Source organism: Emydura macquarii, unplaced genomic scaffold, assembly GCF_026122565.2.
Source record: "Emydura macquarii macquarii isolate MOO-44397 ecotype Brisbane River unplaced genomic scaffold, CSIRO-AGI_Emac_v2 contig_2422, whole genome shotgun sequence".
Taxonomy (NCBI): Eukaryota; Metazoa; Chordata; order Testudines; family Chelidae; genus Emydura; species Emydura macquarii.
Genome location: NW_027132559.1, coordinates 43,353,966 through 43,371,117, shown reverse-complemented (window position 1 = coordinate 43,371,117; position 17,152 = coordinate 43,353,966). Strand labels below are relative to the sequence as shown.

The window sequence follows — 17,152 nt, the reverse complement described above, 5'->3', positions numbered from 1 at the left end:
TTCTTGCTTCAATTATTGGCTTTGCTACAGATTTCCTGTGTGACCTTGGACAACTCACTTCTTTGCTTTAGCTCCCCATTTGCAAAATGAGGATAATAATCCTTCCTACTTTACAGAGTGTTGCGAAGATAAATTAATTGATGCTTTTGGAGGCACTCAGGTCATGTCTACACTACCACTTATGCTGGCAAAACTAATGTCATTCAGGGGTGTCACTGTAAGCTTCCTAGTGTAGACATGGCCTTAGTGACGTTGGTTATATAAGTATCAAGATACGCAAAGAGCTCATATTACATCTGCTGTCTGGCTATAAAAAACACACTGCAGTATTGTAGGGTGTTTTGTTTTGTGATGATCTGAGGTCACCCATAACCCTGATCCTGTTCTTTTTATATGTGAATAATGACTGAAGTGAGGGCTTGTCTACACTGAATCTAGAACCAAACTAACTAAATCAGTTGTAACTCACATCTAGAGTTATTTCAGTGCAAGTCTGTGTGTAGACATTCTTATTCCAAAAGAAGATTGTCCACACACTGAGCTACACTGGACACTAAAGGTGTAAATTACAACCAGTTTAGGGATTTTGGTTCCACTTTGCATGTAGATAAGCTCTGACACAGTATTTGCTTTGTTTTAACACAGTGAGAAGTTTCTGTGCCTTTGTGCTAGTTTCATAGCCATTACCTTATAGAATTAGAACTTCTTGATAAGAGATGGGCCAGACCAAAGCCCCAGATCCCAACACCCCTTTAATGCTAAGAAAGGGGTTCTTGCACTCTGATCCTAGATCTGGATCCAAACTGGTCCTTATCTCCAAAACCTTGGATCCAAACATTCCTTAATGCTGGAGTGTTCGAAATCTGGACCCATCTATTGTAGCTCAGGCCCATCTCACTGTTTTCCATAAGAAGAAATATTAATTTCAGAGCTGGATCCAGTTCCCCTCTCCCTGAAATGTCCTGTGAAACTGGAACACGTTCACTGAAAATATAGGAAATGATAATAAAGATACACTTTTTTTTTTTTACAGAACTTTAAAACTTAAACCTCCTAAGTAAGTATAACATATACCTACCTACAAGTGTCTGATCAGTTGCTCGTGGGAATCGACTTTCCTCATCAAGTAGAGAAAATAAACCCATTGGTTTCTGGAGGAACATATCTAAGAGAGGCCTGTTGTCCTCATACTCTATAACTCTTGCATCAACACCTTCATATAGGTATTCATTCTGTAACAGGTGATAATATACATTTCATGCACAAACACAGAGTAGTTTCAGAATATGATTCACAAACCGACAACTGAATGGAATCATAACAACATAGACTAAACAATACCCAAGGGGTGAATGCATCAATGTTTTGTAACAATGAATGTCACTTTGAATGTTGTAACACATGGCAATACTATACATTTTCATCTTGCCTTCAGACATACAGGGCCTTGTGCTGTGTGTTTTGCAAGGTCATATGCGTCCCATGTATTCACAAGAACATAACAAAGTCAAAGAGCACAAGCTACAGTGTTTGTAGGCAAGATAGAGACTTTATCGTCCTTCCACTGTTCATTCCACTAGTCTGCATTGAAACAAAATTGTTCCGAAGTCATTTGGGTGCTTCATTTATATTCCACATTGCTTCATTATTCAGACCATTATATATGCCATCATGTGTCATCAATGCCCCTCTGCCATGTACATTGGCCAAACTGGACTATCACTACGCACAAGGATAAATGGACACAAATCAGACATAAAAAATAACAACATCCATAAACCAGTGGGAGAACACTTTAATTCACCACGGCATTCTGTCTCTGACCTGAAAATTGATGTACTTCTCCAAAAAAACTCCAAAAGCAGACTTCAAAGAGAAACTGCTGAGTTAGAAATGATCTGCAAACTTGACACATTCAAACTGGGTTTAAACAGAAACTTGGAGTGGCTATCTCACTACCGAAGGTAAATTACTTTGCTCACCCATTCTCACCACCTATTCAATGGTCGTCATTAGGTCTTAAGTACCGGACTCCACCTCCCCCATTGTTCTCAATGCATCTGGATATCTATAAGATGCCTCTGTGTTACCTATTTTCTGTATTACTGCATCTGAAGAAGAGAGCTGAAGTCTCTCGAAAGCTTATGCCTACAAATATTAAATTTGTTAGTCTTTAAAGTGCCACAGAACTCTTGTTGTTTTTGCTGTATACAGACTAACATGGCTACCCCTCTGGAACTATTCTGCTGGTACAGTGTTCAAGATCTGCAAAAATGACTAGGCATTTTGAGTGCCTTAATTTTTGGGGGCCCAACTTGAGACACTTGAAGGGGACCTGATTTTGAGAAGTCTAGAGCTCAAAATTTTCTGAAAATCAAGGGTCTCAAATTGGACCCCATAATCACTTTTGAAAATTTAGGCCAGTGTATTGAATGTGGTATTAACAAAAAAGTCTAATTTTTTCAGGAATACAGATATCTCAGGCTTCTCAAGGTGATGAGAAAACTTACTAAGCAAACTTCTGCAAACATACCATGTCCTCAGCATTTGTTGTGGTTTTTCTTTTGTTTTTAAAGGCTTTTATTAAAATCAGAGGAAAGTAGGCAGATTTTTCTTTAATACTCTTGCAGTCTCTTCCCTGAACCCACAAAACAGTTAATTAAAGCCTTTTAATTTTCTTCACAAACCATTTTTCTAATCCAAAGAGCAAAATCCTGTATAGTTACCATTTGTTTTACCATGACAGTTTTTGTCTTAATAAGTGATATCATCAATCCAGTGTTGCTGTTTTCATTTTAAATACAGTATGATAAGGACTACACTGCTTCCTAACAGAGGGATAACATTCAACAATTGAAGCCCCCTATAACTAAACAGAAAGAAGTTCCAGACCCATGAAGATCTTCCCCTGTATAGAGTTCACCTTAGTCTGAAAGAGTCGGGTAACACAGAGCACATTTTGGAAAGCATTTAATCACCACATATTGCATTACAACAAGAAAAGCACGTCTTGAGACCTCAGGTGACTTCACCTTTCAGTCAAATGGAACCAAAAGTATAATTAATAAAATCAGAGATCTTGATCCAACAAGGAAGGCCCAGATAAAGATGACCTGCTGGCAACAAGTTCCACAGGTTGATTGTGCGTTGTGTGAAGTACTACTTCCTTATCAGACTGGGTCTGAATAGGGACTTGGAATGGTTATCTCATTACAAGAAGTAATTGTCACTGTTCACACATTCTCACCTTCTAATTAATGGTTGTGAATAGGCCTCATCTACTCTACCTGAACTGACTTTATTAGCACTTGCCCTCCCCATTGTTGTTTCTTATCCTTGGATGTGTATGTATACCTCCTATCTGTGATTTCCATTTCATGCATCTGACGAAGTGGGTTGCAGCCCACGAAACCTTATGCCCACAGAAATTTCTTAATCTTTAAGGTGCTACAGGACTCGTTGTTTTTGCTGTATATAGACTAACATGGCTACCCTGCTGAGACTTCCTTATGTTTGTTTTAAACCTGCTGCCTATTAATTTCATTGGGTGATTCCTGGTTCTTGTGTTATGTGAAGGGGTAAATAACACTTCCTTATTTACTTTCTCCACACCATTCATGATTTTGTAGACCTCTATCATAACCCTACTTAGTCAATTCTTTTCTAAGTAGAACAGTCCCAGTCTTTTTAATCTGTCCTCATATGGAAGCTGTTCCATAGCATTAATCATTTTTGTTGTCCTTCTCTGTACTTTTTCCAAATCTAATATATCTTTTGTGAGATGTGGTGACCAGAACTGCATGCTGTATTCAAGGTGTGGGCATACTATGGATTTAGATAGTAGCATTATGGTATTTTCTGTCATATTATCTATCCCTTTCCTAATGGTTACCAACATTCTGTCAGCTTTTTTGACTGACGCCTTACCCTGACCAGATGCTTTCAGAGAACTATCCACAATGACTCCAAGATCTCTTTCTTGAGGGGCAACAGCTAATTTAGACCCCATCATTTTGTATGTATAGTTGGGATTATGTTTTCCAATGTGCATTACTTGGCACTTATCAACTTTGAATTTCATCTGCCATTTTGTTGTCCAGTCATCCAATTTTGTGATATTCCTTTATAGCTCTTCGCAGTCATCTTTGGATTAAACTATTTTGAATAATTTTGTATTGTCTGCCAACTTTGCTAATGTTTACTCCTTTTTCCAGTTTATTTATGAATATGTTGAACAATACTGGTCCAAGTACAGATCCTGGTGGCACTCTCCTATTTACCTCTCTGTACTGTGTAAACTGACTGCTTATTCCTATCCTATTTTTCCTATCTTTTAACCAGTTATTGATGAATGAGAAGACCTTCCCTCTTATCCCATGACTCCTTGCTTTGCTTAAGAGCCTTTGGTGAGCGACCTTGTCAAAGGCTTTCTGAAAGTTCAAGTATACTATAACCACTGGATCACACTTGTTCCCAGATTTGTTAAAACCCCCCCAAGAATTCTAATAGACTGATGAGGCATGATTTCCCTTTACAAAAGTCATGTTGACTCTTCACAAACATATTGTGTTCACCTGTGTGTCTGATAATTCCATTCTTTGCTATAGTTTCAACCAATTTGCCTGGCACGGAAGTCAGATTTTCTGCCTGTAATTGCCAGGATTGCCACTGGAGCCTTTAAAAAAAGTTGGCATTACATGAGCTATCCTCCAGTCATCTGCTACAGAAGCTGATTTAAGCAATAGGTTACATACCACAGTTAGTAGTTCTGCAATTTCATATTTGAGTTCCTTCAGAACTGTTGGATGAGTACTATCTGGTCCTGCTGACTTATGACTGTTTAATATATCAATCTGTTCCAAAACCTCCTCTATTGAAACTTCAATCTGGGACAGTTCCTCAGATTTGTCACCCAAAAAGAATGGCTTAGGTGTGAGAATCTCCCTCACATCATCTGCAGTAAAGACTGATGCAAAGAATTCATTAAGCTTCTCTGCAATGTTCCTACCTTCCTTTTATATGCTCCTGTAGCACCTCGATTGTCCATTGACCTCACTAATTGTTTGGCAGACTTCCTGCCTCTGATATATTTAGAAAATTTTTGCTGTTGGTTTTTGTGTCTTTTGCTAATGTGGCAAGGCACCTCCTTCGCCTCATGAGCCTCAGCATATCTCCCTTGAGTGGTGGGGGTCTGGGGTAAATCAGTCCATCTCTGGAGGTTTTAATTCTTTCCTTTGGTTTATTTTTTCAATTTTACAAGGTAGGCTTCAGAGTAGGCCCAACTAATTCTCTTAAGCGAAAAACCCCAAACAAACTCACAACATAAAATAAATATATTTTCTTGCCACCTCTCTAGGGTGTTGCCTTATTACACTGGCTTCTGGTTGCCAGTCCTTCCCGAAATAAAAGTTAACTTGATTGCTACCTCTCTAGGGAGGAGAGCAGCCTTCCTCCTAGGAGAAGCTTTTTCTCCCTACTGCCCCTAACCATGCTGCAGTTTGTTTCTCATCCCTCCTGCCTCTCTCTCTCACACCAGAAAAGAGGTTTTTAAAGGTCACCAGCAGCCTTTAATTGGACTTAGGTCTCTCTAATTAACCTGAAGTAAACTTGTTTCAGTTCATAGGAAAAAGGGCCTTCACCATTCTACGGCCGACCCTGGCGCATGTTTACTTGGAGTGTGCCAGGTTGCAGCCCCTTTTCTGGCTCTTCCAGAACCTTCTTAGGAGAAGGTTTTGGCTGCACTTTTCCCCACATCTCCTGATGTATGCACACCCTATCTGTGGTTCCACAAAGTTGCGAGACCTTCTCATAAGCCTCCTCCTGGCATTGGCCAAAGTGGGGCCTATTTCCGTTCCTCTATACGATCACACATCCGGGCAGAGTTCCTCGGGGCTGTGGCCACTGGCTCCTTAGACATCTTTGAGGAGCAGAGGGTGCTCTCCGGGGTTCTCTGCTTGGTGTCCCCTTCCGGTACCTTATTTTTGACTCTTTGACCTTCATACCTGTTCCTGTTTTTTTCATTTGTTGTCCCCTGGAATTAGTTGAGTCCCAGGCTCTGTAGCTCCACCCTTTAGGCTGGGGGAGGGGCTTTTCACCATCTTGTGCCCCCCCACATTCTGTTACCCAATAAGACCACTCTCTTACAGCTGTCAGATCTGACTTTCTCATGCTAGTTGCTCTTCACATTCTTTTTTGCCCTGCCTAATTATATTTTTACACTTGACTTGCCAGGGTTTATGCCCCTTTCCATTTTTCTCAGTAGGATTTTTAAAGGATTTTTTTTGGTCTCTAATCACCTCTTTTACTATATTGTTTAGTTATGGTGACATTTTTTTGGTTCTCTTAACATTTTTTTTTTTAATTTGTGGCTTACATTTAGTTTGAGCTTGTATGATGGTGTTTTTAAAAAGTTTCTATGTGGCTTCCAGGCATTTCACTCTTGTGACTGTTCCTTTTAATTTCCATTTAACTAGCTTCCTCATTTTTATGTAGTTCCCCTTTTTAAAGTTAATTGCTAGTTGGTGGGATTCTTTGGTCTCTTCCCCCCTCCAAGGTGGCTACATTTAATTACATTATGGTTGTTATCATTGCGTGTTTCAGTTATATTCACCTTTTGGACCAGGTCCCCATGCCAGTTAGGACTAAATCAAGAATTGCCTCTCCCTTTGTTTCTTCCAGGACTAGCTTCTCCAAGAACAGGTGTCTAGAAATTTGATCCCTGCATCCTGTTCTGAGGTGACATATCCCCAGTCAATGTAGCAATAGTTAAAAATCCCTCATTATTATTGAATTTTCTGTTTTTGCAGCCTCTATACTCTCCCTGAGCATTTAACAATCAATCACTCTTACCATCCTAGTCAGTTGGTCGGTAGTATATGCCTACTGCTATATTATTATTGTTGAAGCATGGAATTTCTATAGCAGTTTGATTCATTTAAAATTTTTACTATATTTGACTCTATGCTTTCTTTTACCTATAATGCCACTTCCCCACCAGCATGATTTATTCCATCATTCCTATATATTTTGTATTCTGGAATTACTGTGTCCCACTGATTGTCATCTTTCCACCAAGTTTCTGTAATCCCTGATCAGGGTTGGAGTTGTCCCAAGATTGGGATGTTAGGTTCAAGCACTAGCTGTTATCACTAAGGATACTTTTATTGTCAACAATCTACATGAAAACAAATAATAATTATAATAATCTGCTTCTGTTGATTATGATAGTCAGAAAAGGAGTAAATATTTCTGTGACACTGATGCATTCTCAGACAAGCATTCCTGAGCAACATCTCCAATTATTAGTTTTTCTAAAATTAATTAATTAAAATTAATTAATGCTTATGAAAGGAGACAGTTTAACAGCACTGGAAACTGATCAGTTATTTAAGAGTAAATGGAACTTCTAAATAGCTATACAGTATGAAAACAGCAGCACACACTTCCCTATACTGTCTTAATATGCCTCAATCCTGACCTGGAAGGACCATATGGGTAGTTTAAGCCATGATCATTCAGTCTTCGGCTTCTCACTTAAGACTGCCGAATGGAGTATCAGTCAGTGCCAAGGTTTTGTGAAGGTTACATCTGTTTATTGGGATGTGGAACAAGTCCACTAAAGCACTTCACATAGGCCAGTGAAGGATGTCAGGAAGCAACAAGAATGTTGTAATGTCAGGAAGAAAAAAAACTTCCATTAACAGTAAAGTGCAATACTGCTCCCTCAGCCATTATGATGATGAAAATGAGACAGAATAAAAAACTAACATGACAAGTATTATAAAGCCATAATGAAAGAGATTTTATTTGCATTAATTTCTAATATGCCATAAACAAGGAACTGAATCAGCTGTAGAAGACTGCAATCTCCAGTGATTTTTCACAGCATCAGAATTCCCTAAAATAGTTTCTACTCAGTTAGTGGATATCACACAATCCACAAGACAATATTCACATGGCTAGGATGTCACAAGGAATGACTGCACTACACTGAAGTACGTGGGCTCTTATTTTATGCTGCATCCATTGTGATCAACTCTAGGAATATTTCCCTGTGCAGGTTTGCTGCATTTAAATCAATAGGGAGAATACTATTCAGCGCAGTGAGTAATTTTATTTTGTATTAATAAAAAGCAACCAGGTCACCAAGTAATGCCACTTTGTTGATGTGATGATATGAAGTCTCTTTGATTTAAAGATTAACTTCAGGACCTTATTCAGAACCTGCCTTTTACCTCTTACTAAAGCAGAAGATGCAATTATAAAGTTAAAAATAAATGTGAGAGACAAGGAGGGGTGAAGTAATATCTTTTACTAGACCAACTTCTGGTGGTGAAGAGACAAACTTTCAAGTTACACAAAGCTCTGCAGACCTGAAGAAGAGAGGCCAAGAGAAGTTGGTCTAATAAAAAAATATTATCAGCCACCTTTTCTTTCTAATATCCTGGGACCAACACAGCTATAACAAGACTGCAAACAAAAATGAATGTCGCACATGCTTTATCCAAAAGCACATTAGGTTAGGGACCTCCTGACCAATGCCTTTATCATATGTATTAGCTTGTATCAAATTCCACTGACATGCTTATATAATGAGTCACACTGAGAAGGTCAGTCTTCTGAAATACATTGTGTAAAGCATCACAATTCAGATCTTTGCTAATACAACACAACCAGTGCTGAAATAACTAGCATTTATGGAGAAATGGAAAGGTTGTCCATCTGGCCAATACTGCCTAGTTCCACCTCCATGCAGATTCCTATCATTCCTGTGTGGGGAGGAAAAGTCAGCTCCCTCCATTGTAGTGTCTCTTCCCTGAACCACACAGACCCCTTTCTGCAGGGTGAAGTGAAAACATGCTTTGTCCCCCCCTCAGCTGCCAGGTCCATGGAAATGCTGGCAGCTTGGGCCCATCTCCAGGCAGGAGAAACGCCCTCTTTAGGGTACCTCTGTAGGCTGCAGAAGCTGTGTTTTGCTTCATATTCACACAATGAAGGTTTGTGTTAAACAGCAAATTCTTTTATTCTCAACTTTAGACCTACCCGGGAGCACAGAAACTAGCTGCAGCAGGCAACTCTCTGCTCTAACAGCCATTCTGAGCCTGACATTGCTACATGAAGGATGACCACTTGAACTCTTCCTCGCTTACCATCCTTTTCCACAAAACAAGCTACTCCACACAGAGGCTGGGGAAGCTCTGGCAACCTGGTGCCTTCAGAACCGTGCAGTTAGAGACCAAGAGGTTGGGCCAGAGACATGGTACTTCTGGGAGGATGGTCCTGCCTTCTGTCAATCCCCAGGACCTGAGGGGTAGATTCATTGTGCATCTTTCAGGGTTTGTTTCCCTGGATTCAAGAAAATTCTATGATTGATCCTCAAAAGGTTTTCCCCTACCCTTCTCCCCTAGCCTCTGATATAAGCCTCTACCTATCCCAGACCCAAAGGCATATCCTGACAAACAGAGTGGGCCAAATTTTTTCTTTATTGTTACCCAAGTTATGTCAAAGAAGCTACAGGAGGGATGGATTTCAATCCAGATTTCCTATTTCTTACCTATAGATTATAAAAATTCCCTCTCCCAGTTGTCATGCAATTAGTCATGGGTAGAGATGTGTGAACAGCTACTGTCAAACTGAGTACCTCACAACTCAGAGATGTGTGAAGACCCTTAGGTAGCACATCTCTTAACCAATTAGCCTGTGAAGTACATATATTGGATGTCATCTGCCCTGGAATGACTACTGTCCAAAGGCAGTACATTCAGGAACAATATCACTGCATTGCATAACATAGACTGAATGATGCTGTGACTCCACATGCAGAAGAACTATCTTCTGGAGAGCATTCATTCAGGAGAAGATATCAGATCTGTATCTCGAATGGTTGCAAGATAAGGAATTTGAAAAGGTAGCCAGGGGTACCCACTGTTATTGAGTTAACTCCATTACAGTCTGTCCATAATCCCAAATTCAATCTTCAAATACAACTTTGGTCTGTGTTTTTAACCAGGAGAAATGTGTGTGCATGTGGAAAAGTAACTGCACGCCATTCCTTATGAACCATCATTGCAATAACCAGAAATGTTCCTTTGTGCACATAAAAAGCCCTTTTTTCTGCCTGTTATTCACATCTTTCTGCTCTTTGACATATAAATCAAAGACAGTAGTAAATTTGAAAAGATAACTAAATCCAGAGTCGTCATATCAAAACTGCAATTACAACTTCGATTGACATGAAGAGTGTTTGACAAAAAGGATTCACAAGGAATATCGAGCAAACTTGTTAAATTTCATTCTTCTAGTCACTCATCAGAATTCCATGGTGATAAACTGAAGGACAGACAGAAACCATTTGTGAAGCTAGCTTTCTTAAACAACAGAGAACTTTGTTACCAACTAAGGAGAAATGCATGAGCTTACTTGGAGAAACAAATTCTGTTTTTCTCCCAAAGAGACTGCGTTTCTTCATCTATTCCCCAAAGCCTCTGACTTATCATGTTAACACAAGGCACTCCAATAAATAATACCCCAGCTCTTATATAGTGTTTTTCATCAGTAGATCTCAAAAAGCTTTACATCAGTATCATTGTCCGCCTTCTACAGATGGGGAAAATGAGGCACAGAGAGGTGAAATGAAATGCCTAAGGTTCTACAGCAGATAAAGTTGGGAATAAAACTCAGGTCTTCTGAGTCCCAGTCCACTGCTTTATCCCCTCGGTTAATAAAGCATTGACTGGATAATACTTAATACACTGGAACACTGAACATTTTATTTCAAGCAAATTTTTTTTTCTAAACAATCTAACATTTTCAGCTTCCTCCTGGCAGAAAGAGAATTTCAGGGCAGTTCAATGGAAACACATTAAAGGTCAAATCAAAGCTTTACCTGAGTTTGCATATCAAGATTTGACAGCACAGGATGATAACTTTTTAAAGGGCAATAGCAAAGCTTTTTACTTCTTAAAGAGGACATTAAAGCAGACTATATGTGCTATAGACTGAACTATAACAGGCAAATCCATCTTAAAATACAATTTTTGGACAGCAGTTCCTTCTCCACTTCTCTGCAACACCTGAATTTAGGTTCTGGACTAGATTATGCTTCATTTGCACTTTTACAAAGGAGAAGGTAACAGCAGTGAAGTTACTGCAGTTATCCCAGAATAAAACCAATGCAAGCGAGATCAGAATCAGGCGCTCTGCATTTACCCTTCACTTGCTGATGTCATAAGCACTTGTAACAACATGGAGCACTGCAGTCTCTCCTCACTTGTTACTGGAAACACTACAGGTTCTGTACAATTCATGATTCATTACATTTATTCTGTAATTGACTGCACATTTTTTCAGTATTCCCAGTTACCCATCTCAGGGTGCATTACTTACTAATACACTCACAGGACTTGATTTATCCTCACAGGACAACTGTGCCCCAAGAGAAGGTTCGCTTCTGGGGTCTGGAAGGTGCACTTTGCAGTGTCACCTTCTCCTCTGGGGGAGGTCAGCTTTAAGAAGGGGCTCATGAGGAGAGTCTGCCTGGGGAATGTGCTGAACAAACACAGTCCCTGGGTCCTTGACTACATCCCCTCCCTGGCCAGTGCCATCAGCTTTTGGGACTGTACTAACTGGTTCTATGCTCTCCAGTCGAATAGTGTTGTAGACATCTTACACTGCTGTGACCTTCTCATCCCCTGCAAGACTTTCTGCTACCAGGATGACGTGCATCTGGCAATCCACCAGCAGACTTCAGGAATGAATCTGGCCCAATGTTTGCAGGGAATTTTTAAAAATGTTCCTCAAAATAAAGAGGCAACACTTATTCCAATTGTCGTTTCTTCCACTCAGAAATCCTGGGAAAGAGATCAGCCTTACATTGTGCCTCCAGGGTTAACAAATGGGGTCTGTTAGACTGGAAGGAAAAGTGAATCTCAGAGTTAAAGACCTTCCACTCAGAATGCCTTGCCATCAGCTCCACATGGTAACATTTAGGGACTGTTGGCCCAAATGCATGTGCCGACCTCCAATACCATGGCAGTTCATGGAAAGAGAATTGGTGTCTTATATAAGCAGGAATGAAACAAGCCACTTAAAGGAAGAATTAGATATGTACATTGTTTATATACAGTGGGAGGTACAATGATGTACAAAAATATAGGTGATATCTCCCTGTTATGAAGAGCTTACAATACGCATGGAAGAGGAGCTGCTTTTCAGATGAAAGTATACTTAGATGTAATACAGTTGTTCAGTTTTGAAATTTATTTCACAGCTCATTAAATGTGCCAGAGTGACGATGGTAAAAATGCTAAAAACCAAAGCCCAAGTCACATCATCTTTCTGGGCATGTCTTTCCCGATCTGTAAAATGGAGATCATGATATTTCCTTCCTTTGATGTCTAATGCTGAAAAGCTCTATATAAAAGCTAGGTATTATCATTATTATTATGATCATCATCCCTAGTTATTATCCCTAGAACTCGTACAGCACAGGCAATGGCAGCACAGACTACCCCAGAAATGTGCCACCTCCAACAGTGAAGGAATAATTTAGCCCTCCATGTTCATTCAATCATTGGCTTCATTGCTCAGATTGCCAAAAAGTAAGCCACTTAAGTCAATTGTGTTGTTGGTTTTTGTTATGCAGACACCTGTTCAGTGAGAACTGGACTAAGACAAATTCACTTGACCTAGGCCACCAAACCACCAATAGATATGTTCAATTTCAGCCACTTTGACCTTGTGTGGAGATGATCAAATTATCTGAGGGGGAGGGAAGGAATCATACACACAGAAGGTTGCACTCCTTTCTTTAGAAGAATAAAGAGAGAAAAATACTTTTTTGAGCTGGACTACCGTGTTCTTTAATTTTGTGCAACATGTATCATGGTAATGAGAGCTATATAAAAACCTACTATAGAAGTGAAATACTACCACAGATGTTTATAGACCCAACCAACATTCACTCCCTTTATATTTTTCATTTGCAAATTGATACATTTATTTAATTAATTATCTGGAATTATAATTTTAAAAGAAACCACACACATGCATATGAAACCACTAAGGATTCACAGTCACAAAAACTATACTATTCACATTTTACAAAAGATATGCTGGCACATTACTTTATACGAATATTCAGTTGACTGTAAGCATTCTGGAGGTTGGGAATTTAAAGGGTTGGAGGAGTCTGAATTGCCCATGATTGCATTATTTATTTGTCCCCTTTTGAATGTCTTAAATGAGAAATGAAAGTGGTAGAGCAGATGTGCCTATCGTAGCTTAAATGTGCTGAGAAAAAGTTACACAAATTATGGGAGGTTAATGTACAAAACAAAGTAACACTATGCGCAAAGGAAATCACAGACATTTATAAAGATTTACACATCTACATAGCCTCACACTGAGGTTTTTTTTAATGACTTTTGACATCTATACTTTTCAACATGTTTTTTAGATTATTTTAGAAGAGACTGAATTTGCATGATCTGTAATAGCATTAAAGGCCACAGTTGAAATCTAAAAGGCTTTTAGCTTACGATACGTTCAACTGGAAATGAGAGTCAAACACCTCACTTCCAACAAGATAAGTCAATACGATGCCCTCAATTTCTACTGGCAATAGTCTACTACTAAGCACAACTTCTATATATCAGTACTGAAATCATATGTTCCAAATTAAGGTCCTGACCATGTAAATCCTTATACATGTGTAAAGTCAGCTGCGTACATAAGTGTAGATTTGGTGTCATACCGATCTATTTGTACAAGCTGTTCATTTGTACCTGAGCATAAACAATGAATTTTTGAACTTTTAATTTTATTCATTAATGAATTTTAAAATGCTATTTTGCTTCTTCATATGCAGAGGTACAATCAACATAACAATATTTTATACTTTTCAGCAAATGTCTTTCTCCTTTTCATATGCAGACTTCTGAAGAGAGGGATATCGTAAACTTTAGTTAACAATCAGTGCATATTATATCAGTGGTCAACTTAGAGGATCCCATACAATTAACATTCAAGATGCTGAACCACTTACTTTCTACACGATTGTTCTCGTGACATGGAACTGAAGCAATGTGCATGTCCCAAACAGAGGAGAAGGAGATGTTTTATAATGACCATTAATTATGCTGTGAACTATCCTTGAGCAACAGCCTTGCAATCAGTGACAACCTTATACAGGGAGCACACTAGTCACATCCTTTTTTTAAAATGATAGGGTTTGACACACAACCTTGCACTAATTTTGCCTGTAGAGGTAGTTGTGCATCTCTTTAGCAATAGCCTCAGAGAATACTTTGAATACCCTGCAAGATAATGTAATGAAGCTTGATATTGTCTAAGGCCTGTTCTGACCCTGTTTTAAATGTGGAACACACACACTCTTATTAAACTAAGTGATAACTCAGGAACATTTGAGTCAACTCATGGCTGGCCAGAAGTCTACATATAAAGATATCCAAAGGAAACTGAAGGCAGATTACATTTGAATAGAGTAGAGCCCAAGGCAAGGTAAGCATATTAAAGGTGAGAAGTAAAGAAGATGGAGAGAGAGACTGGGAATCTTTGTAAGACCTATGTGTCTGAGTACACCCTAGGACATGGATGTCTGCCAACAGCAAAGCCCTTTGTCCTGCAGTGAACAAAATGGTAGTTCAATGATAATTATAGAAACATCTGTGCTAAATAACTGAGGAGCACCTGTTGTGAAAATTCAATATTTGGTTACAAAATTTCTCTTCTCTTAGGGCTTTGTCTGCACTTGCTAGTTAACACAGATTAAGGTAGGAAGTGAATTTAAAGTGCAGTAGTTGTTCCTGAATAACAATAATAACTCCACTTATTTTGGAATAAAAGTGTCCACACATTGTATTAATTAGGAACGGTTAATCAAGAACAAGCCCCTCCATATGGTAGACAAGACCTTACATATGGTGGAATGTACTAATAGGTGAACATTCTGCAGGTCAGGAAATGGCTTTAAGACTTCTTTAATAGTTAATTTTCACGTTGCTTTCTGGCATATACTTTCTAGTTATACTTCTAGAAGCTTATTAAACATGAGCTTAAAAAGACCTTGGAGTCAATATACAAAGAAACAGATTAAAAAATCCTGTGAAAGGAGACTCTATCACCTGCCCTGGAATATCTTGTTGCATCAGTCATTGTAGTAACACAATGAGGCAACAAGCCTCACTCCACCAAAGTAGCCAACTTCCCTGTATTTAAGAACCAACACTGGAGAAACAATTATGAGGCTTCACTTCTTTGCCTTGAGAAGCATAATGTGACCAGTCAGGGTCAAATTTCTGTTTGAGGAATAAGATGCTGACTAGAATTATCAGGATGCTGGATTCACTGAGGCCACCTTTCACCAGTACGATACAGAGTAAATAAAGCTTCATCTTTATTTACTGTGGTAAGGATTAAATGTCGCTTCAATCATGGAGAAATGGTTTAGATTTCTTACATTTGCTTCTACTCCTCTCTCTTTTGGTTGTCTCAATTCCATAGTTTATACAGTCTATGGAAACAGCTTGTTGTACTCTTCTGCAAATTCTGCCTCATTTTGATACAGGTCTCACTTACATATTTGTGCTGCTTATTTTTCCTTCAGCAGAACTGGGAGGAACTCCAATCTGTTGTTGTTCTCTCTTCACACCATGGCCATCAAACCCTCTAAGACCCAGAGGCAGCAATAACCAACTGCTCAGACTTCTCTGATCTACTTCCTTGGTGCATCTGGAGGCTTTGGCACCAAAACTGTTGAAGTGGTTGCCACAGCCAAAGCCAAACCATCTTTGACTTAGAGGAGTCCAAGACAAAATATAATTCTTCTATCGTAACTGGAAAGTCTCCTTCAAGAAGATCTACAATCACTCCCAAAAGGCTAGATCTAATTCTGCAGGATTGTGTTTCCTTTGAAATAATTGGAAACTATCAAATATATTTGTCACAAAGTACTCTTTTCCTTTTATTTATACACAGATAGATAGATAGATAGATAGATAGACAGATAGATAGATAGATAGATTTTTCCAAACTTTTATCTCTATCATCTACAAAGCCAACAATGATTAAAACAGTCTGGCAAAACACTGCATTAGTATTAGTAATTAAAAATTATGAAGATTGGAGACAAAATGCTTTTCAAAACTAGATATCTGAAATTTCCTCCAATAATGCAGATAAAATATCTTTTCATCCTCTAAACCTAAGGGTTGATTGCCTAGCCCTAGGACATACAGTACTGTGTAGCGCTTCTGTGTTTTGTTGAAACATGTTTTCTCAAATAAGAGTATTGGCTAGCAATTTTAAACTGTTTCACTTAATTTTCATTTAATCCTTTTATAAACTCCTTATGGTCTTTTTACAGTTTTTCTACTGACCCTTTCAAATTCATTAGCTTTCGTAATTACAGCACCACATTTTTCCTCCATCTTTTAAATCAAATTATATAGTGTAATCAGAGAAAATCTTCCATCTGTTGGATTAGGAGAACCAATTCATAAATGAGATCCAAATAATTGCAATACTCCTAGTTTTTATTATTGGAATTCAATGTTAAAAAGCTTATTAGCATGCTATTAGGAAAGTAATTCTTTAAAAAATATGTACTATAAGGCATTTCTGCTTTTTGCTGCTGACCCATAAATTACATAGTACACGTTATTCCTCAACAAAACAACAATGCATTTGAATCAAACCCATTATCACTGTGTTCTGTTGCCTAGAAACTGTAAATTTGAAGTTTAATGCATTTTAGATGGACATTTAAATTACAAATAGCAATCCAACTGTTCTTAATGTATACATAGAAAGTAGCTCGTTATAGTCTACTACTCTATGCCTTGTAAGAAGAAGGAAGAGTTTAGCTTTTTTTGGGCAAGGTATTTTATGTTCAGTGGTACCAAGCTTTATGAAAATATTCCCAAACCTACCTGTTCCCAGGCAAATACATGTTGATTGAAGTAGAACTGAATCTGTTCATTGGCAATGTTAATACACAGTTGTTCGAAAGAATTTTTTTTGAAATTTTCAAAGCCAAAGATATCAAGAATCCCAATGTTCAACCCATCATCATTTTCGCTGAAAAGATTAAAAAAGCTCTTATATTTTTTATCTCAGTTATTTTACATAATGT

General features: G+C 38.4%; 1 protein-coding gene across 3 annotated transcripts in view; it reads right to left on the bottom strand.

Moving 5' to 3' along the window:
- MYO3A (myosin IIIA) overlaps positions 1 to 17,152 on the bottom strand; it is a 175,805-nt gene that overhangs the window by 45,492 nt on the left and 113,161 nt on the right. For all 3 annotated transcript variants that reach the window (XM_067562387.1, XM_067562385.1, XM_067562386.1), the window contains 2 exons: positions 16,950 to 17,097; positions 1,079 to 1,232 (listed from right to left, as the gene is read on the bottom strand). In XM_067562387.1, coding sequence (XP_067418488.1) covers positions 1,079 to 1,232; positions 16,950 to 17,097 — 302 coding nt within the window. The remainder of the gene's footprint in view (positions 1 to 1,078; positions 1,233 to 16,949; positions 17,098 to 17,152) is intronic.